The following is a 23,164-nucleotide window of genomic DNA, read 5'->3' as shown; positions in this document are numbered from 1 at the left end:
AAGTTAGTTCTGTAACTTCACAGACGCTGGTTTTGGTTCCATTTTTTCCCCTCTAAATATTATACTGTGATGTTGCTCATACTTACTTTAATAACACTGTGTTTTAAAACCAAGGGATTTAAAAGAAAAAGAGTATTAGGTTTGTGTATCTCTGGTCCACGGAAAAGATTGTTTTTCTGCCTCAAAGAACGATGTTAGACGCACAGGTGAAACGCAAGCCAGAGGTGATAGTAAAGATAACATGTGGAGAATTCTTAGTGAAGGTTTTGCTTGGTGAGGTTTGCTTTGTGTTGGAAGCAGTATCGTGCCAAAAACACCTATTAGCAAAATTGTGCCCTAAAATACAGACTTGAGGGTGCTAAAGAGCTTCGTTGGCCTCTGAAGAGCGTGGGAGAGTTTTAGAATTTAGAGGAGATTGAAACATAGAGCGGTTAGAATTCTGTCAAAAATACCTAGCGCGAACCTTCTGACCGGTGGGACGGGCGCCGCGCGCGTTCGGTGGCAGGATCGGTGCTGCCGGGGCGACGACTCGACGGTGTCGGTGTGTAAGCATGAAAGCGGCCGTCCGCCGAGCCCGCCGTTGGAAGCGCGGATTTTACGTTGCGCTGCGTATCGCAGTCATCGGGCGTTCGCGTCGTGGCGGCTCGGCTCAGGCTTGCGCAGGAGAGCGGAGCTGTGGCAGAGCCCAGCGTCTTGGTTCTGCGTTGTGACATGGAGTGCTGCGGGAGCTGCGCTTAGCTCTAATTAACTCGCTGATGTTGGCGCTTTCTTCTCAAAGTTTCAGGGAATCGTTTCGCCTCCACTTGAACCAAGTCTGGGGTGCGTTAACAGCCGGTCCCCGCTCGCTTTAAGTAACAACCTGGAGAGGGCGGATTGAGTTAATGCGAAGTAATGGCTTGGAGAACAATTACAGGTATCTGCAGCTGATGCAGAGGAAAATACAGTGTAATTTACCTTTATTCATAACACTTGGTATTTCTTCCTTCAAACCATTATGTGTGGTTTAGCAACTAACCTCATTAAATGAATAATTTAATTATAGGGCCTCTGCGTGATGATACAACGTGATGTTATAGCGGTGGGATTTTTGTAAGATTCTGTCTGAAGCTTAGCGCACCGCATTATATCACAGGAATACAACTGTAAGAAAAACCGCCATGAAAACATTTTGCCTCGTTCTTTCCAATGATTCCTTAGTATCACAGTTCAGAGCAGATCGGATGGCCGCGCCGTACTTTATTCCCAAAACAGAGGAGAGGGTCTTGCAGCGGTCTGAGAGACAAGATGCTGGTCGTGTCCTTCTCTTTGCTGGTCCATGGCCAAACACACGGCGATACCACCGCCCTGCTCACCGGACACGGGCGCGCGTTTTATTCCAGCGTATAGGGATTTCGTTTTCTGTTTATTTAAAAATCAACTGTAATCTCCCTGTTATTAATTGCCTGCAAGGTTGCTTGGTTTTCACTTCTTAGTATTCCTCTCACACTTCCAGTCCTTCCAGCGGCGGCTGCTTTTCAGATTGTTTTATTATAAATTAAAGCTAACAGTTCCCCTAGGGTCTAATTTCTAGAATGATTCAGGGAATAGGCAGTCCTGCAACCCTGACAGCCATTATAAGCTCCAGCTTCGTGCTTTGGCAGGGCACTTCGGAAGGAGATTTTCCCCCTACACCCGACTTGATTTCTGGCCGTAGATTTTCTAGGACAACAGCGAGAAAGCCGTTTCTCTTGTCAGGAACAGCTACTGCCTGCAGCTGGCGATAAGCTGCTGCTAAGGACAAACGGATTTCAGAGGCAGCAGAGAGAATTCTCTCGGATTACGGGCTGTCTGGGTCCTTACGCGTACGCTCAGGATGACGCTTCGCACCAAATTTCAGTTCTAGAGGGAATGTTTCTCACCTTAAGTGCTAAAGGACGTTCAAAGTCTTTCTGCTCTTCCTGGCAGCACGGAGTACAGCACGGGAAGGAGAAGGGAAATGGGGATGCCGCTCTGTAACATCAAGTCGCATTAGCGTGTGCGTTACAGTATTGCGGCGTGACCCCCGCCTCGCAGAGAGCGACTCCGGTGCGCGAAGGCGTGCGATCCGTGCGCTTCGGTCCTCCTTCCTGCTCTGCCGCCACCGCGCAGAGATTCAGCTCCGCATCAAGCGGCTTTCTTATTTCTTATTGATTTGACTCTTTAAAGTTGTGTGGATCGTGTGAGTCTGTGTGGGATATAATACCTCCAGCACGGCTGCGTTTTTGTGAGCCCCGTGGGAGTGCGTGTGCATATGCGTGTCTGTGCAAAGTATAACGAACGTTACGATTCATTAAGAAAGGTAGCAATTAAAAACAAAAAAACCCCAAACAAAAAGGTCTGAAATCAGCCGTCACAAACATTAGGAACAGATTCTTAGCTCGTATCTGTCAGGGAATGCATGCAGCGTTCTCCTCTCATGTCAGGATCTCACCCTCTTGTCACTTTTGAAGGCAGGTATTTTAACTTGAAGACAGTAAAATCAGGCTTACTTTTAATTTGTTATTTATGGAAAATTTTAGTGTCTGTAGCTTTTTTGTCGTGCTTACGTATGGATTTACATCTTTTAGGGCTGGAACGTGCTTTTACTAGAAACAGTGCTTGGCAAACAATAGCGAGCTTTTACAATTCAAGGGATAAGCAAAGTCTAGAATTTGAGTCTGAAATGACTTGAAGCTGCAGTTCAGGTTCCTCGCTAACATAAATTTCTGACATTAACCGTTGATCCTGGGCTGATCTGCATGACAGCGATCCCTCCCGAGTACGAGGACGGGAGCGATCAGAAAGAACGTACTGAAAACTGGACGACTTCTGGGGTTGCTTGTGGGGTTTCTCCTCCCCGTAGTGAGGAGACTGGGACTCTTTGGCAGCACCTCTTGGCCAGGAGCTTGATACCTTGGTTTTCTCAGGGATGCTGTAGAATACCATCGTTATTTTTGCCGGCTGCGCACACAGATTTTTAGAAAGCTGAGTTGTTAAATTTAGGTCAGGAAATCTAGATTTCTCATGGGGGTTTGGTTTGGTTTGGTTTTTTTGTCCCTGGAAATGGATTAATGAAAGCTCTAGTAAGAATGATGATTTCCGATGGAAAAAATGGCTGAGTTGTATGGCACTTACAGATTAGGTAGATTCTGGCTAATCTGTGCTGCTTAATACATCTGTAAGGTACATGGCTTCAAAACATTAATCATTCAGGAGGCACGTATTTTCACATATTTTGCTAATTTATTTCATTTCAGACCTGTTGCTTTTATTTGATTTAACAGTAGAAAGAAACCAATTTAAACTAATCTGTTTGGAACATACTCTCCTGAAGAAAAACCTTCAAATTTCTAAGAACTTTTTTTTTTTTTTTTTTTTTAAAAAGCTCTCTTAAAACCCTGTATAGCTCAGGACTGGATCGAGGGATAAATCCGCGCTGGCATCTGAACAGAGTCAGTTATGGCTACGACCTTTACAGCTGCTCTTTGGCACCCACACTGCCTCCCAAAAGTACATCGTTAACATTGTTTGTCTGCTCAAAAGATTTTGAAAGTTCTTGTCGCTTGTAATTAAATGATGGTTATTTTTCTTTTGGCCTTCTCTTTTCCCTCCTTCACATCTACTTGACCTCGTGACAGCCCTCACAACGGAGGGTGACGTGGAGAGGTTATGTTCCACCCGCCACTCCTCCTCTTCCATTGCTTCTTCATCTCAGTGGTCACCACGCTTGCCGTGCCCCAGCGGCCGCTCCTGCTGCCAGTGCCTGTTGAGGATTCTGATCACCCTCTACCTCGTCGTCTTTGTTTGTTCATATGTTGTGTTTCTTTCCATCAATTCAGCGGGCAAGTCCACGAAAAATGCAAACTCAGAGAGTCATTCGCTTGAGTCTGAGCTCTCCCACTCCACTCCTTCCTCTGTGCTGTGTAAGTTGAGAGACTCATCTGTTCGGATGATCTCTTTTGTCTCTCCTTCTCTTCCCTCCCCATCATCTGACGGTAGCACAAAAAAAGGTCGATACTGCGATCTGTCTGATCTAGGAATGACCTTTTCTCAGGGTTTACAAAATTACGGAGTATGGGGTTTTTTTAGATATTTATTTCTCGGCCAAGTTTTATTAATTGCAAAGATAGTATCAGCAGCTGTGACAGCAGTGTAAGTCGGTACGTATGTCAGAAAGTTGTATCTTGCAGAGGTAACCTTCGCAGTAGTTTTCAACTTAGATTTCACTCTCACCTCTGGCTTGGCTCCTGGATATGGTCTCCAGATTAATTACCTGTTACGTTCATGTATGTCATCGAGTTACTTTCTTTAGCATCACCATTGATAAACCTACCCTAGAGCTGCTGTGCCAGCTGTTAGCTTGCAGCATTGATTGATGACGACTGCAAAGTTTCCTGCTTTGCTTAGGAGGAGATCTCTGATCAGTAGCGACCAATTAACTCTAAAGGAAATCTCTAGGGTGAGGAGACTGTTTGAGCAGTTTAAATGGGAGAGGAAAAAGGCATTGTGTTAGTAGCGTGTGTACTGGTAGAGCAGAAAAGGCTTGGGTAGATGCATTTCTTGTTTATAAATTAACTCCGAAATTCTTTAGAGTGGAGGGACCTGGTGAGGTGAAACGGGGAATGACTTCTAGGAATGCAGGTGCTGCTTGCCGGATTCTCATCCTGCATCCTGGGTGCGGTAGGGGAGTTGCCCTGCTAGTAAGAATGGGCATTTGCACGGGTAAAGGTGAGATCCAGGTGTGCCCTGGAAACACGGGCTCTGTGTAACTGGCCTGAACCTTATTTCAGATTGGAGCGGAATTTTTGGTAGGTGATGCAGGTGAGAGGGGAATCGGTCCCCGAGATGATGGGCTGTCTCCGGTCACGGCTGTTGACAGGTAACGTTGGAAGAATAGCTTCATTCCGAGGGAGGAGCAGGATAGTATATGCCAATATATAGACAACTAGAAATCAAACTAGAACTACACATACCGCCAGCACAAACTGCACAGAACCTTAAAGAAGAGAGGAATTAATAGGAAGGACGTGGATCTGTGTAACACTGACAGCTAACCCGTGAGCAGCACGTGCCGTAAGGCTGTTGGTCCATCCCCAGCACGTCCCCAGCAGATCTCTCCTGTGCCCGGCGTTTTCGGGGTTGAATGGCAGCAGCCTCCCGCTGCCTGCTTCGCTGGGTAGTTAATAGTGCTAAGACCGCTCTTAATGTTTAAACAGCCACGTTCGTTACTAATTTTGTTACTAAATATAGGAACAGAGGCACCTCAGGTAACACCGCTATCCTTGAAAAAAGTAGCTTATTTTAGAAAGAAAGAGCGTGGTGCAGAAAGGGCATAGTACATATAAACAGTGACATTGTAAGAAAGCGAACAATCTTGTATTTATTCCGTTCCTTCTGTGACGTCAGAAACAAGCACGCTGCTTTGCCACTTTGTTCCACAAAATAAACTTCTCCAAAAATCCTATAAAAAAAGTGCAGGTAGAATTCAGTTTAAGGAATGCAATAACAATGAAATTAAACGTCCGTCTGCTCTGAGGCAGGAAAAGTAGTAGGTGAAACTACTCTGGTAAAGCTACTTGGTGGAGATACGATGGTACTACTACATCTGGTAGTTAGCCTACTAACTCACTTTTGTTTAAATGATTTACAGATTAGAAATTTAGAATTTGCCCCAACACTAGTAGACAAAACAGCAGAAGTTAACCCAGTATCTGAATCTGCACCAGACTTGCTTGTATTTTTTTTTTTTAATTACTCTTATGCTTCAAAATAACTTCATTTCAATAACAGGAACATTTAATTTTGTTAAACAACCAAGTCAAGTGACCAAAGAAACTGTAAAGTCCCCGTAACCTCACCTATCTTCAACTTAATTTTAAAAGCGTGCGCTTCTGGTGTAGTATGATTCTAGAAATGTACATTTAATAGGAGTCACACTCTTGTTAAGTAGCAATTATTATAGTTATTGGCATACATTATAGTTCTAAACAAGAAAAATATTGATTTCTCAGCTGGTAAACGTGGTAGGTTTTAATCTGCTCCATAACACACATGGGAAAAAGAGGGTGTACATGTGGCGTGTTGAGAAAAGGCAGGTTGAGGGAGGATTATCATATAAAGTCCTGGAGAAGAAAACATCTCCATTCCAGCCCTAGGTGCTTGAGGTATTGAGGAATGTATTTTTGAAGGTAACACAGTGTTCCTATAAGTAAAACAGGCAAATGCCACATTTATTAGAATTCTTGTTTGGGGATCATTATTATTATCTCAACACATCTCATTGCTTTTTAAAGCTTTTTTAAAAGGAAAAAGGTGTAGAATTGAGGGTTGTTACTGATTTTTTCCATTGCAAAACATTAGCGGTAGAGTGATTAGGTAGGAGCACAGTTTAAATAAAAGTGTGCACAGCGGCAAAGCTTGTTAATGTCTCGGTTATCAAGACTTTAAATATCATTTCTTGAGACAGCAGCCAGATTCCATGATCAACGTATCGTGTTGAGAAGCCGTAGTGCGGTATCTTGTAAGCGCAGTGACCGTGATAGAGCTTTGCTCTGAGTCTGTAGGTGATTTGTCATTAAAAAATAACCATTTGCCACACGGTATAAGTATTAGTGTAATTGCATGGTACCTCCAAGGGGAGAGCATCTTTCGAAATAATTCATTTCCTATAAATAAAAAGAAACTCTGTAGGGCATTTCACGAGCTGCTTAACATCACGTTATGATGAAGGTTTAAATGGGAAATACATTCATTTTGTTTGATCTTTTTTGTCAGTGGAAAAGCGCTGGGTTCATTTTTCAGATATTTGCCTACATATCTAACGAATTAAATTCTTTTTCGTTAGGCAGGTGGTAGGCTTACAGGCTTTCAGAAAGGTGAAGGACAGTCGATAGGCTAAAAGAAATTCTGCAAACCGCCCACCCGTATCATAATTCGATGAATCAGAGCGCACCTTTGGAATCGGCAGGCGCTAGGAACGAGACGTTACCTGTGGGATGACGCTCGGATGTCTCAGTTCATCCCAAAGTTTGAGGTTAAGCGGTGGGGTGAGACGTGAGCTCTGGTCTTAGGTACACCGAGTTGTGGTAAACTCCTGGAAGGAGAAGTCCCCCGGAGGCATGCCTTGTCACCTGAGGGTCTGGGTACTTTTTGGAGAGATCTAAGACTCAATCAGTCATTTATTCATGCAGTACCTCCTTTGATTTTCTTCACAGAAGTTACTTTCTTGGAATAAATTGAGAGAAATTATCGGCAGAGAATTTTCACACAGTGATGTGAATAGAGTGGTTTTGAAGAACATTATGTGACATTTGCTGTATTCCGTTGCTTCCGGTCTAGCAGTCCGTGCTGTAAAGTTCAATGACATCTGGTGCATCCGCAGAGCCAGAGCTCCGTATACAGGATAAAATTTCTAGTCCTTTCCTCTTTCTTTTCAAACTTTGGGTTTTTTCAGAGTATAGAAATAGTATTAGCGGCTGCAGGCTTTCCATCTGATTGCTCTTTGTTGGGACGATGTTCCGATTAGAAATGAAGCCAGGTTCCCCCATACTGTGCCGTTCGGTTTTAGCAGACCGTGGTCACCTTGATCGGGGCTGTGCTGTTGAAAATGATAGCACAATGGGTAGGATTTGTCTCCCCAGATTTAGACATCCTCCAGAATGTAGTTGTCTCTATTTGAGCTAGTTGTCTAGACTGCCTTTAGTCAACGCAAATAGGTCAGATGAGTCACACTTGTCTCGGATAGCTATTTTGGGGTATGATGAATCCTGCCCTGAAAGTGCTGGACTAGAAGGGAGGGGAATTGAGAGAACAAACTCACTTGTCTGTGCTTATATATGTCCAAAATACTGCGAGATTAATCCGGTCTGATGTGTACCAAGATAGGTAGTTAAGAGTACCGAGTTGAAGAGTGTTAAGGGTTTTGGTTTTTTCCATGAGATACAACATGTGAGCAAGTAAGAAGCAGAATTTTCATCATCTTTGAGTTCATGTGCTGAGCTGTAACCAGGGCACCTCGTTCCTCTGGAGAGGTGCTGTACTGCTTGGCAGGGATTTCACCGCGCTCTGTTTGGGAGCACGCCGTAGTAAGGGGTGTGCAGTTCCCTGGTTCGGGCGTTATTTGAAAGACGATTTGGCTTTGCTGTGGATTTCACCGGCCCTGTTGCTCTCTGCACCATGCTCATTTGATAAGCTATTTTCTGAAAGACCAAAAATACTGGGTTTATATAACTTTGCTAGCGTGAAGGCTGTTCCTGGGGTTATTTTGTGTTAAAAGAAGTACGTCAACAATAAAAATGCGTATTCCTACTTCTGTAAGATCAGTGGGGGTAATTAATAACCATTCCAGTGTAGTAATTACATAGTCAATCATCTAGAGGATTGATAACGGTAGAAAGAGACGCCAATATCTGAATGAACTGTAAGGTGGTTTAAATTATTATTTTCAGAATAAAAATGCTGGTGTCAGTTATGAAGAACTTCATGGATAAATACGGTGGTCAATCAGTTACCAAGAATTCTTTGTTGTGTTTCGCAAAACGTGCAGTTTCTGCTACGTGTATTTCTGAAAGCTGCGTTTTCACATATCTGCAGCTCGTTTTTATTCTACACCTTCTGTCTGCAATTAAAATACCAAAATAGCCGTCGTTCTGTGTGATTCTTGCAGATGAGTTTCCAAATGTTGCCTGGGGCTACAGGCAGGGAAGAAAAGCCCATAGTTCTCTCCTAGAAAACCAGATTTTGCTGCTGTTTTGTACTTTCTTCTTTTTTTTTTTTTCCCCCTGTGATACTTGATGTCAACTGCACCCTGTAGGTTTAAGGTATTTATAGTATTAGCTGCTTTTTGAGTAGATGGTGTTCTTACTTAGTGTTCTTTAGATGTTAGTGTTAATGGTGTTCTTTAGTTATGTAAGATTATCCCCACCCTGTAGCTGAGTGGGGAAAAAAGGTAGAGAAATACAGCTAGAGGCTAATAACTCGTTTAAAGTTAACGTATGTACTACAGCAGTGCTGCAGAAAAAAATTCAGCCAGTGTTAGAAAATGTCCTGGTTTGTTCTTTTCTTCTTATTTGGTCTTTTTATAGCTGCTCTTCATAATATTTTTGCTTGAACTGCCTTTGTATTAGTCATAGACCTACTCGCTTGCCAAAGCAGGGGTCGTATTTTTTTGAACCGCTACTATCTTATTACCTTAACTCACTGTCCCTACAGGGGTAACGGTTATATTTAGAGAGTAGGTCCGTGGTCTGTTCTTTCATGGATGTACGTCACCTGTATTCGGAGCAAAGAATGTAAAAGCTACCATTTTTTCCAGGCAAGTTTGCCACTTTACGGTAGCTCTCTGCGATACTATCCGCAGCCTTTTTCATTCTTAGTTTTTCAAGAAAATTGCTCTGGCAGAGAGCGTACGGATCTCTGGCCAGCTTTAACCAAAGCTGAAGTACCTTATTTAGGGCATCAAATAAAAAGTATAATAGCATAAAATTGCCACTGTAAGAAGTCAAACAGCATAATTCTCCTAGAATTCAATATAAGCAAAGCTTACTATTGGATTTTAAAAAAAAATCGAATTAAAATGGTGATTGTAAATGACAGGTATCTGGCAGACGGGAACTGGCCAGATGCCTCTTCCCTAATGCCTCGTGTGTGTGCTGGTTGTCCTTGTGCAGTTTGTAATGTGTGTTTAGATGGAAAAAGGAATTGGAGGTTTGGAAGAGCACGTGTTACGTGTACTCCATCAAATTTATCGTGAAAATTTGGTAATTTTCTTACCACGTTAATAAGTGCCAGTGATTTCTGTCAGATGTAGTCTGCGATGGCCAGACCTTGTTCCTACCCATATCCGTTTCACCTTAGTTCATCTTCCATGCCCTCCCTAGTTCTTCCTTGGCGCTAAGGAAAAGCCCAAGTGTTTGACTTAATTGACGTGGCCACCGAGTCACGGCTGCCTTTTCCTTCTCGCCGCCTTCCAGTCGCCTTCCACTTTTCTGCTCGATGTATTCCAGTTCTTCGCCATTCCGTTCTCTGCCTTCCTCCCAGGCTAACCCCCTGCTTCCTAGACAACATTATTTATCAGCTGAAATACTTTTGGTCTATATGTCTCCCTGCTAAGATAAAAAAGATCCCCCCAAAAGAATCGTTATTTTAATTATTCTTTGATATCCGATGCTACAGAATATTTCATACTGCTGTGTTCTTGACCATCTTTTTCTTGTAATGTTCACTCTTGCTCTCAAATGAGTAAGGGCTGAGAACGAGGGAGGAGGTTGCACACAGAATAAATTGTTTCTGGAACTCCAGCTTCTAAATTACGCTTCAACTCTGTCTTTGGCAATTACTCACTTTCTGCCAGTGGGATTTTGCTTATCAGATCACTAAATAGGAAGAAATCTAATTTTCGAATATGCGTGTAATTATCTGTGTGTTACTGAAAGGGAAGAGTAGCATAGTTGCTTTCATATACAGTTTCACGTGGTGCTTGTAATTTTGTAGAAAAATTGAGAAATGAGTTGGGAGGCAGATGATTTGACAACATCTTTCTCTTCCTGACGGTGCTCATCGTGAGCTGCGAAGTCTTTCCACAAGTACTGGAAGAACTGACGCTAGGGCTGGAGTTGGACGGTGATTGATTTGTGCCAGTGATACTGCCTTAATCTCATTTACTTACTTTGCTGGCCCGTAGAGCTGCCTGATGGATGGTTTTTATGTTCCACGGACAGGTCAGCAGACACAGCTCTACTAAATGTTAGTACTGTCCAGAGAATCTTTGCTGGAACCATATTCTGTAATACTAGGTGGCTCCTGTCAGAAAACTTCAACAAATGTTCCACTGCAATTTTATTTTGGAAGAAAAAACAGGAAAAAGAGCGATTTGGCAGTACGGTTTAATTTCTCCCTCCTGGGGTCGATGTCAGATTATATCTTGTAAGGTAGTACAACCTCAAAGGTACGATTGAAGTGCAACATTTTGATTGACCCAAACCATTACTTTTTTTTTAAACATATGTTAGCAAAAATTTCCATTCTCATTCAGATTGAAATCAAGTCTCAACATCTCAAAGAGTTGCGGAGAGAAACCTCTGTCCTTCACGCTCCTTCCACTCATGCTGTTGAAGGCACGAACAGATGCCAGTCCGAGTAAATTGGTGGTAACGCACCATTCATTTAAAACAAAACAAAACACCTTAATAAACCTCTGGGCTTGGGTCGCAGAATGTTGTGTAATAGAATATATTCCAATATTCACAGTTGTGTGCGGTTCCTGGTCAGAGTATATATAACGTGTAAGTTAACCGTGGGCTTCTCATGGTAGAACTTGGGAGAGAAATGACTGATGTTAGTGAAAAAGGGACTATTGCCAATTGTCTCTAGCTAAGCGAAAGTAAAATTAGGTGTCCGTGTGGTTTTGTGTCTCTTGCACGTGGAAACTACAGTACCTTTGTATACGTTTTCATTGCTTACATTGTTATCCAATAACACGATCTGATGATTATGTAGCAGCTCATCAGAGTTTTCTACCTCATTTTCCACTGTCTGATTTAATAGTCTGTAATTTCCTAGACTCTGATTGGAATGCGTTACCACGTTATTTAATCAAATCCTTCAGTTGAGTTATATGTATGTGAGATGTTGCACGCAAACCTTGTGACTTCCTCTCTGCGTGAAGTCTGCATATTCTGGATTTCTGTGTGCAGCCTTTTCTAGCACTGCACTGTTATTTCTTGCTCAGCCATCCTACCGCTTGGCTCGTGCTGCCAGTGCCATACAATGTCCACAGTTTGGTCTGTGCAGTTGAAACACATGACAATGGAGCCACTGCTGATCCGCAGCCAAAACATTTCTTCGTTAAAGTTCTTTGTACTTTCCACAATAAAAAATAGAGGCAATTCATACTTGAAATATTCTTACCCATCATGCTGTCTAGCAGTCAAGAGCCACTCACAAAAAGCCTTGCTAGACCTTTATATCCACTTGTTTCTCCATCACTTCTTTCCTTGCTGGTTTTTTTTTTTGGTGCTTTGTATCTGAATATATTAGGTGTGCGCTTACTGAAAGAGGTGGTGGAGCATAAAAGAAATGAAAAGGTTCTTTAACACCACGATGCCAAGTCTTGCAGTACGGCATTGGAGACTTAACATTGTGCCCATGCCTCCCAACGTTTTCTTTTTTGGAGAAGAGTGTGAGCTCTCTCAGTACTTTGGTTTTAACATTCCAAGCATAGTTGCGTGTGTGTGTTTAATAGCCTAGTCCACGTGTAGGAGTGTGCAGGAGAGTTACAACTGTTGCTTGCACAAGAGAGCTACTACTACAGCCTGGTTGCTTGTATTGCTTTGTATTTCAAGCTTCGTCATCCAGGTAGATTTTTCTGAGGTTTGATGAGGAGTTGAATGTAAGTTAAATCCCTGCAAATGTACCAGTAAAATGTGTCTCCCTTGCCTGTTTAGCATTAAACTCACAAAATTCTGTACTTGAGGGCAGCGCCACTCTGGTTGAACCTCATCAGTGTAAGGTGGAACTTTACCAAATGAGAAATGTACAGTGCAAAAATATAAATGTCTGTTCCTCAAAAAAAAAAAAAAAAAAAGGTTTTTAAAAGTAGAAGTCAGTTTTCAACGTGAAGTCAGTAACGTTTTCCATCTTGATGGAAAGTCTCTTAAACTTTGTCCTCCTAAAGTAACTGATATTAGTAATAACCATACCACTGTGCAGGAATTTGTGTACTCCTCACTGTTTTAGTGTAACTCCTATCAGCATTAACAAATCCTGAAGCGTGAGCTTATTTCTTGCCTGATAGACAAAGGAGAAGCTGTTTCACATCGTTTCGCCTTTGAAGCGTACGCAAACACTGCTCGAGTTTGAATATTCTTTACTAGAAATCCATACTCTGTTTGTTGTTTTTAATGGATTATTCTTCCATTACTCTTTAGCGTTTAGTAGTAGTAGTAGAGGTAGCGTAATATCGCCGAATGATCTCATTGAGATTTATTGTACTAGAGATGCATTAAGCATTTTACAAGCGAAGGGCGGGTGCAATCACAGAAGTCAGAGCTGAAAGACGCTGCGTTGTAATTAGACCTGTGTGGATGCGTGTGCGTTATACATAATCCGCGAGCTTTGCACCAGAGGATCTTGATCGTAGGCTTGAGTCCTAAATTCCTCCTTACTTTAACGGACCCATTTGGCCAAAGCGAACACCAAGTGTTACAGAGATTCCTGAAAATCAGCATTAGATGCTTAAAAGGTAAAGGGCCCGTGTGTATATGAAACATTAGAGCATCGCTTATAAAACCATAACCGGCTTCCTTTCATTTGAAGTTAAGAGTTGGGGTTCGTTTCGGGTTTTAAACAGCAGATCCTTCAGTGAAGGAAAGATGATTAGAAGCACGGTAGGGAAGTGGATTGATCTTGATGTATATTTAATTTCCTCCTGACCACAGGAGTACACTGAAGCCCAAAGAGTGTAAAGCAGCAACACTACATCGTGTCCTCTGGCCGTAGACGAGGAGGAGAACTGGCCCTCGTGCCGGCTGAGGACTGACAGAATGCCTTTGTTGCGGCTGTTCTTCGGACAGCCTTTCAGCTCTCGCCTTCCGCTTTGCCTTCCGTTTTAAGAGTTGTATTTGTATCTCTCTCTAGCTCGTAAGCAGGAGATTATCAAGGTTACCGAGCAGTTGATTGAAGCTATCAACAATGGGGACTTTGAAGCTTACACGTAAGTTTTCTCATTTAGGAGGGAGTGAGGAGAGTTGATGTATTTGACCCTGTCTATGTAAATATTCATATTCATGTATGAGGGTGTGTTTGGGTTCACCTATTCTTGAAGTTCGTTCTCAGATGTCCCCAAGGAACACAAGACGTGTTCATGCTGCTTGCCCCAGCTTTACACGAGCCTCCTTCGGAGGAGCTGCTAGCGTAAATCCAATGCGCTGCTCTGCCGAGGCAGGATCGTAATCCCGATGCAAAACATGCAGCGTACCAAAGTCAAGTCATGTTTGCAATTTAAAATCCAGAAAACACCGTAGAAGGCTCTTTTAACAGAAAATTTTTGTTGTGCGTAGAGATTGATATTAGCTAGAATCCCATTTGTACTTCAGAGCGTGAAAGACCACGTGGAATTTAGGTTCCACCAGCCTCCACTGAGCACCGGGCAAGGATTTCCTGGGGGAACGTGAACCGATTTCTCTCTCTGCTTTTCTCTGTAAAGACACAACTCCATCACTGCTTCTCTGCTCTTCCTACCTCAAAAAACAAAAAAAAAAATCATTTAAAAAGCAGAGGAGAGCCCTTCTCAGCCTTTCTTTTGGTCTCCTTTGTTTCTCCGGGTGGATTTTATCCTGTTGCAGCACAAGCCTCACAGTTCAATAGCGACCCTGCTCGTCCTGTGTAAAGGCTTGCCAGCACCACCCTTTAGTTTGGTATGATCACATTAAAAGCTTTGTTGTACAAATGGCAAGTGGGAACTTATTCCAAATGGGGGTTAAAAAAAACTAAATCTTGCTTAAGTAATGACGTGAGACATAAAAATTATCCTTTGGATTGCACAGAGGCAGTTTTCGGAGTCAGAAGTAGAAATTCCTACTTTTAATAGCATTGACTTGTGGGACCCTCTTTGGCAGTCTGGTGTTTTTGGTCAAAAGACGATTTATATGAAATCTAGTCCACCTAAAGTAAGCTGCCAAATTGACTAATTTAGTTGAAACCAGAACTCCATTATTTCTCCCTATTTAAGTTCTTTCCCAGTGTGATGGCACAGGTGACTTGTCCGACGGGAATAAAGGAAACATTTAAAAAGTAATATCTCCAGAGTTGTGTTAGAGAACTGCACGTGTTTATTACCGAATTTCCTCTTTTCCGCAGAAAAATCTGTGACCCAGGCCTTACATCTTTTGAACCCGAAGCTTTGGGTAATCTGGTAGAAGGGATGGACTTTCACCGGTTTTACTTTGAAAACGGTAAATATTCCTTTCTCATCTACGCGAATCTTCATCTGTTCCTTGTGATTGTGTTTCTCCGGTCTAATTAGCATCTTGATTTGGGAGTTAATTGATTTGGGCAGGGGAAGGGAGTATTCTTTTTTCATTCAGAGCGCTTCTATCGGTGTTTTTCCGTCTCTTTTTGCGACGCTCGTTCACCCTACATATAGGGCACCTTGGATAGCAGAGAGAAGTTTCAGGAAAGAGAAAGTCAAGATGTATAAAAGAAAAAACCAAACAAATGTTAGTAATTCTCATCCTTTTTCTTTGTTTTTCTCCATTGGGGAAAAGAGAAAATCATGCAGTGAGTATACTTAAAAATCACTGAATCGAGTGGTTACAGTGATTGGAGCCAACAGGCAGCACTTCCGGCGAGTATGTGATGGGTTGGGGAAGATGATGTACTCAATCTGTACTCCTGAGGATCTGCTCAGCTGTCTGTTTTGTATTCCTGTGTGCGTGTACACATATGAAAACATCAATATAAATACACTCTCTAATATAGAGGGATGTGTTAGCATCGTGTCAGCTGTAAGAAAGAAAAATTACCCATAGAGTGGATTTAATAAAGTTTTGGAGGATCATGCAGGTAACTGTTTTAGAGCAGACTTGACTCAAAAGGAAATAAAATCTTGTAGATGAAGATAACAGCTTATCCAGTAATTTCTGAGGAGTGTCTGAGCATAAAATGGGATTATTGTATTCCTAAATTCTCTTCCATCTCCGAAACAGAATTTTCCATATTTTTCCTTAACATATTTCCTTTCATTACCACCGCTTTTTAGTTTTCATAGATATCAGCACTGAAAATGTCACAAGAGCGAGTTAAACGCTGAATTATTTTAACGGAAAATATAAAGTACCAATGTCATTAGACATTAGACACAGAGTGAAACTGAAGTATTGGGAAAACTCGTTTGGGAAACTCAAGATGATGGCCCCCACTTGATTTAATCCACGTATGTACGCGGATTAAATGATATGTACTATTAAACATGTGATTGGCTTCCTTATAGCGAAGGGGAAAACATACTTTATGCCGTGACTGTGCTCATTTCTACAACGTACCTGAGCTAGTTGTCAGTTGTGATTATCTGTAAACAATAATTATTACTTGGTATCTACTAAGCTTGAGATTTTTTTTGTTTTGTAGTTACCTTGGCTTACATAGAGAAAATCTAATTTATCCTCTGTGTGTTTGTTTCCTAGCTTTATCCAAAAGTAATAAGCCAATCCACACCATTATCCTCAATCCTCACGTCCACCTGGTGGGTGACGACGCCGCTTGCATTGCGTACATCCGGCTCACGCAGTACATGGATGGAAGCGGGATGCCAAAGACTATGCAGTCCGAGGAAACGCGGGTCTGGCACCGTCGCGATGGGAAATGGCAGAACGTTCATTTTCACCGTTCAGGGTCACCAACAGTACCTATCAAGTAAGGAACAATTCAGATCCGCCAGCTTAAATGATGTAGGTCAGACCAGATAGTCTCACAGCTGCTTTTGGCCTGAAAAACTACAAAACCGTCCTCTCGATAGTGTAATTTCTTGTGGTCATTTATGCAGCGTGTGTGGTATTCAGTAGTATGCGTATGGTATTGGTGCAAATATTTTTTCAGTAATGCTTTCTGTTGTTGGTTTCAACTGTGACGCCCAACTGATCCAATTCAGTCCCTGAACTGCCAGCCTGAAGAGCAGAAAAATAGTGGAACGTAGATAAGGCTTGATACAAGTCACACAAAATAGGGTTCGAAAACCTGAAATCGAATCATAGAATGGTTTGGGTTGGAAGGGACCTTAAAGATCATCTAGTTCCAAACCCCCTGCTTCAGGAAAACCTGAAAAAAATAAAAAGCAATAGGATACATGGAGCTGTTAGAGCTGACCAGAAAGTTTCAAGGAAAAAAAGTATCACTGTTCTGACAAACAGAAGTTTGAGTAATATTTGTTGTGATTTCCAGCCACCTCTACTTACTCAGGCCTAGTTTATGTTCACTGCAAGTTGATTTTGAGCCAGTTTACACATTTACTTTGTAAATTAAGCCGTACAAGTACCTATCACGTTCTTAGCTCCTTTTCCCACACGCTCTTTGCTTAACTGCTGCATAGTCACCGTCTGACCCGACGGCTCTGTGGGTGAGCCTCGGGTCTCGCCCGTCACCATTTTCCTCTTTTGTCCATTCGAGCATCCCTGCTTGCCCCCTCCTACCCTCGGCGTCACGCCGTGGCTCAACGTGCGCAGACCCGAATTCCTCGATCTTGAGCGGTGTAAATTACGGCGCGCTCATGGTGGCAACAGCAAGATGAAGAGTCACGGCTTCTTCAGGAGGGTTCTGCTCAGGTCCTTCGTTTCTCGCCTGCTTGCGGCCGATGCTGCTGCATCCCTCAGAGCCCAACCTCGCCGACTTCGGGCTTAGCGTAGGTTTGCTCAGGTGCAAGCCCTCTGTACAGGATATAATTACATTTGTGCGAGGTGGCTTCGTGTGGATAGCTGCTGGATTTCCTGGCATGGATGATAGGAGCTTAGATTTCATCCTTCGAACTTCATCGTGTCCCTATTTTACTGCTGGAAACACTACTCTCCCGTAAGAAATAATACTTGGTAAAGGAACGTGATAGAATGAAGTGTTAAACTTCAGTGGGGATTTTTTTTTTTTTAATTTAGGAAAAAAGTAATTCAGTTAGCTAATGATAACTATTGTACTTTATTTTCAAATGTGGAACCAATGGGAGCAGGAACTATGTCGTCCTTTGCTTTTCACATTCCAGCTGCACTGCCAGTGTTGAAACAGATAATATTGAAAGAGTAGTGACGTTTTCTGGAAATGCAGTGTTAAGTAGATTTTTGATCTTTTCATAGAGGAGTGTTTTGTCAAGGGATGTGACCTGGGTATGTGTAGAGCCAGCAAGCGTAAGTGAAACAGGTTCACCTGTCCCAGCGCGCCCTGGACAGTAACTGTTTATAGCAGAAGGACACGGATTGCACTAGAGAATTATTTCATCTTTTTGGGGTTTTTTTTTTCCCCTCTGTTTTTTGAGAAGGGGTTGGGAGGAGCAGGGCTGTCAGTTTTGTGGGGGTTTTTAACTTAACCATATTTAGAGGAAGCAATCTTAAAGAGAAAAGGTGATTTATGACACTCACTCTGGATGATGGGACTGCTAAGGGTGGAAGGAGAAGAAGCTGAGAGGTGATTTTTTTTTTTTTTTTTTTGAGCCTGCAGGGTTGTGTCTATGTCAGTGGGTGTTCTGAGCCTGTGGGGTCAGACAGAAGACAATTTAGGATTGCGAGAGCGTATCCAAGCTGAAAAGGTGACAGAGGAGGAGCAGCGGCTCAGAGCCTTAGAGCATGGCTAAGGCTTAAGGAGAGATGCTCTGAGATTGCAGCATGGCCCTAGATACGTAACCCCTGCGTGGCACTGGCAACAATATCACATAAATCCCTCACCTAACCCTCATCTTGAATTCAGAGGTTTCTTTGGATTTGCTCAGGTCACCGTTCTAAAATATCATTGGTCCGATGGTTAGAAACCATACTTTCCAGTAAATTTTAGTCGTATTCAATGTATCCTTGATCATTCTTATTTCTCCTATGCTGGAGATCGATATGCAGAGAAGAGCTGTTTCATATGAAGGCTGATTGGATCGCTTCCCACCTTTTGTTTTCGTAGGGTACATAACCAAGGCTGACTTGGTTGGCTTCTCTTGATAGGATCTCCGTTTTCCTGGCTACCTTAATAGCTCCTCACCGTCGTTTTTGGTTTGAGGTTTGTCTTTTCATTAGCTTGGGTTCTTCTGAAGTACTGCATACAGTTGTGGTCGGGGCTAGGTTTAACTTGACAACATCATTCTTCCCCTGTTGCGAATTCCACGCCTGCTATGTTCTGGCGTGATTTTTGCACTTTCCTCATCTACATCACATTAGCAGATCGTCCAAGACAGCCGTGTATTTATCCTCAACTGTCATTTCCAACCCATGAGTACGTAGAAACTTCTGCTGAGCGTGCGGCTTTGTACTGGCTATTATTACACGTAACACTTCTGGATTACCCAGGCCTCAAGGTTATTTGGCTCTTCTTGCACAATGCTCCTGTTTTCCTTTGTATTTATAGTGCCTTCCACCTAAGTGTGAGAATGCTACATGAGATCAGCCCTACTCCTTGTGCTCAGGTCATTGGCAAAGACTAGTGAGTCTCCTCTAGGCTGATAGTTCCCCTTTCAGCCCCAGCATTGTCATTTTTCTTCTAGTTATTTTACAGATCCGTTCTTTAATCCCCATCGTCTCCAGTTTAACTGGTAGATTCCCATGTAGCGCCATGCCAGGACTCGCCTTCTAGAACCCTTCCTGACCGTCTCTTAGCCTGCCTTGAACTTCACCTTTACTTCTCCCAGTCAGGGCAGCAGCGTACCGATTAACTCCAATTTGGGAAACTACAGAAGAAATTTAATTACAATATTGTTCTAGATGATACTTCCTTTCTTTTCTCATATTTGAAATGTACAGAGTCGACAGCTATTGATTTAATTCTTACCAATACGCACTAGCTAATAATGGCACTTCCATAATAAAAAAAAAAAAAAAGTACCTTACACACAAAGTCTGAAGAAGAATTTCAAATCTAATAGACTTGCAAAAGCAATTACAGCTGTGGTCTGCTTTTGCGAACGTAATATCCTAGATTATTCGAGTCAGTTGCTGCGAGCACAGTAGCTTATTTGTTTTCAGGGCTCCAGTAAGGAGTGTGCATAAATGTAAGGACAGAACTGAGCTCTCTGGTAGCTGCAGGCATATGGAAATGTTTCCTTATGGCAGGTAGTTTATTTGGAAAAGAATCCGAGCACAAATGTATATCTAGTCTATAAATAAATTTTATTTGTAATTTTTGCTGCAAGTCAGACAGGAGAAACTTTGGTTTTGATCTTGTCCGTTGTTTCCCTCTGAGCGATGTGACTGGCGGTAGGAAATGTTTTCTGTATTCCTTGTTCTTAAGAACTTGTGCGAAAGTCTTTTTGCAGAACTGGGTCTGCATTTACACAGAGAGTTGGCCTGCGTGGTACGGGCACTCAAAGGGCTGTGGGACCTACAACTGACTCCCAAAGTCAGACCCGAGGCTCCCAGGCTTATACTCCCTCGCTTATCACACCTTACGCCTTCTTTTACTTCCCTAAGTGAAATTCCACGCAGCAGGAAGACTTAAGTAAAGAGTTTGTTCTGTGTTTGTACAGTGCCTAGCACAGCGGGATCCCAGTCGCGACTTCGGCCCCTAGATGCTACGGTAATACACGTGATATTATCAGCTGAGTTAGTTAACTACTTGCTTACACGTTCCTTTTCTTTCGTTTGCTCTTTGCGTACGGCTCTAGCATGCCTTGCATGTGAATGACATCTGGTTCTCCCTCCTTACTGGGCTCAGTTTTTGGATGAGAGTCTCAGTCCGTGGCAGTGTCTGTAACGTACGTGCTGGGGAAGTCAGTGAAACTCGGAGATTCGCATCTCAATTCCGCCCTCCCTCCTTTAAGAAATCCGTTAAGGCGCTTTGGCTTCCTGCCTCAGTTTCCTTTTTTTATTTTAACGGCTTCTCTGGCATGTTGTAAAGATGGAAAATGTCTGTAAAATGGTTTGAAAAAGACAAGGATGCTTTGCCTGAGTGTTTGGGGTTGGTTTGGGGTTTGGGTTTTTTTTTTTCCCCTTGGCTTTCTTCACAATATTGTGTTAAACCATCTTGAGAAGATTATTTTTTTTAATAGCATTGGCTAACCCTTGAGCATGTATTGTTATCTGGTGGTGATGTTCCTTCAGTAATGGCAATCTGTTTCTTTTTTCTCTCCTTCCTCCTAGCTAAAAATATCAGCGGTGCCGCTCTTGCATTTTCTGTACCCAACGCACCTGGTTGAGCACCATCCTGGCCATCCCGTTCTCTTCATGCATGTTTCTGAGTGCATGAAGGTGTGAAGGTTCTTCATGTAACACGTTTGTGATGCACCATGTTGCTGTATATTCCATCCGTACACTGTTAACATTTCAATGAAGGTGATGTTCCATGCAAATAGAGAATAACAAGGCATAAAAGACAAAAAAAAAAAAAAAAAAAAAAAAAGATTTGATGGACAGCAGTAGATACAGAATACATTTGTCACTTTCTCCATTTATGCCAAGTTTTGACAGACAACTTTAAAAACTATCGTGTTTATTAAAAAAAAAAAAGAAAAAAAAAAGAAAAAGTACATTTTACCCTCTTTTTTTTAAGAACTGTTTTTTGACTCCTCCTTTTCCCCTGAGTTCCGGGATTTTGCTTTGGTTCTGGTAGGAACGGTTAGGATTTCCGCTGGCAGCTCCGTTACTGTAAAAACAGATTTTTATTACAGCATGTAGATGGACGAAATCACTGATAAATGTGGAAGTGATAATATCTTGGCTTTGTACCAGCTGAAGCCTTCTTAGTTTATTAGTCTGTGTAAACTGGAAAAATCTCATCATTTGCTGGCTCGGTCTCTTCAGAATTAACTGTCGGCGTTCTGGGGAGCCAGCGGCTTCTTTTTTGCTTTTGAGTCTTCACCTTTGCTTTCTTACTGTGCTAACTGAAAATTTCTCTTGGATGATGAAGCAAAATTGAAAATCGTAAGGAACTAAGTGATGATTGAGGGGGCAGTTTTTGAGGATATAACACGGAAGAATAGAGAAACATAGATTTTTATCACTTTTCGGGTGTGCTGTAAATTTTATATGGAGGCTTTAAAAAATAGAAAATTTTGGTTCAGCCGTAGACCAGTTGCGTGGTTAATACACTCGAGAAATATTAGGCCTTAAAAGCTTCGTACGAAGAGTTTACCTACTGTACGCTGCTGCTCTCGCTTCTCTGGAAATATATTACGGATATACTCCAGGTTTCTAGTGAGACTCTAACGCTTCGCCGCAGATTTGTTTCTCCCCCCTCTCTTCCCCCTCAATCCGCTCTTGGTTTCTTAAAATCCCCGCGCAGCGTACAGTATCGAGGACGACGGGTTTTGCAGCGTTACCGACTTGGTTTGGCCCCGATCCCTTGCCGCGAACGCCTGTACGCTGCGCGGGGAATGCTTTGTAACAGGGGCTATTTTTGCTTCCCTTACGTTGCTGTGAAAATACATCCTTGCGAGCATTTAGGTTTATTCCCTTCCATTTTTAATAGAAAAAATACAGGGATTGGGTTTTTTCTTTTTTCTTCTTTTTTCCTTTTTCTTTTTTCCTTTTTCTTTTTTCTCTTTTTTCTTTTTTCTTGTTTTCTTTTTTCTTGTTTTCGTTTTTAATTGTTCTGTTACCAACAGGGCTAACTGTTTTCTGCAGCGCTGTATAGTGCATGGTATCTCAGTCGACGTCCTTTTTAGCGGTGAAAAATTTCCAACTCGGCAGCCTGAAGTTTTTAAAATGGGAAAGCTTCCTAATTTGTATCGTTTCACCTTTCTGTGTTGATTACTAATCAAAAGCAGTTCTTAAACATTTTGATGTTGTTACTAGTGGATGTATGGTAGATGGATTTAAGCTTCTCTGATAATTACTACATGATTTTAAACAATATATATTTAAAATAAGCATCTACAATAAATGTGTTGAGCCATATTAACCTGCCAATGGGATCTGTGAAAAAAGTAATGGCCTCGGTTTTTTTTCTCATTAATTTCTTTACTTTTTTTTTTTTTTTGTGAAGCGGCTATAAGTGGCATAACTGTATTTAAAATTAACAAATTAGGTGTAGGGTGTTTGGTTTTGGTTTGTTTTTTTTTTTATACTTCTAACATAGCATGTGGTGTTGACGTATTACTGTAGACCAAGTTTGTCTTCCACGCCGAGACGTGAGGAAATTGTGATTTGTTCTCTCCACCACACCTGAATTATACACTCCTGTCATTTTGGAACACTGCAGTTTACCATGGGACACAGTGTACATATTTCTTGCCATAATGGTAAATGATTGATATATTTAAGGATTAATAAATTTGTGATTTCTGCTGACATGGTGCTCGCGTTTTAATTTCCCCATCCGTTGTGATTTTGGCATTGGAAAATGGGTGGTGTCTGTTGGAATTAAGAAGTCGGAGACGCAGATGCGGTTTCTTAGGAGCCGAATTTGCGGTCTGAAACGCACAGAATCCTGGAATGGTTGGAAGGGACCTTGAAAATACGGGGGTTTGCTTTCGGGGTTTGTCTTCGGGTTCGTTCTT

The 23,164-nt window shown here is 42.1% G+C and overlaps 1 protein-coding gene across 24 annotated transcripts in view; it reads left to right on the top strand.

The window, feature by feature from the left end:
* The window catches only part of CAMK2D (calcium/calmodulin dependent protein kinase II delta), a 151,654-nt gene extending 128,699 nt beyond the window's left edge, over window positions 1-22,955 (top strand). For 17 of the 24 annotated variants that reach the window (XM_075750992.1, XM_075750997.1, XM_075750986.1 and 14 more), the window contains 5 exons: window positions 13,633-13,708; window positions 14,854-14,948; window positions 16,179-16,407; window positions 20,195-20,244; window positions 20,808-22,955. In XM_075750992.1, the coding sequence (XP_075607107.1) occupies window positions 13,633-13,708; window positions 14,854-14,948; window positions 16,179-16,407; window positions 20,195-20,201 (407 nt within the window). In that variant the 3' untranslated portion in view covers window positions 20,202-20,244; window positions 20,808-22,955. Of the gene's footprint in view, window positions 1-13,632; window positions 13,709-14,853; window positions 14,949-16,178; window positions 16,412-20,194; window positions 20,245-20,807 lie in introns of those variants that run through there. The other 7 variants (XM_075750998.1, XM_075750994.1, XM_075750977.1 and 4 more) reach the window with 2 other exon arrangements.
* Window positions 22,956-23,164: the final 209 nt, after the last annotated feature.

The sequence above is a fragment of the Balearica regulorum genome, chromosome 4 (assembly GCF_011004875.1).
Source record: "Balearica regulorum gibbericeps isolate bBalReg1 chromosome 4, bBalReg1.pri, whole genome shotgun sequence".
In the NCBI taxonomy this organism is placed as follows: Eukaryota; Metazoa; Chordata; class Aves; order Gruiformes; family Gruidae; genus Balearica; species Balearica regulorum.
The sequence above is the reverse complement of the archived record's forward strand: the minus strand, read 5'-3'. Positions and strand labels throughout refer to the sequence as shown.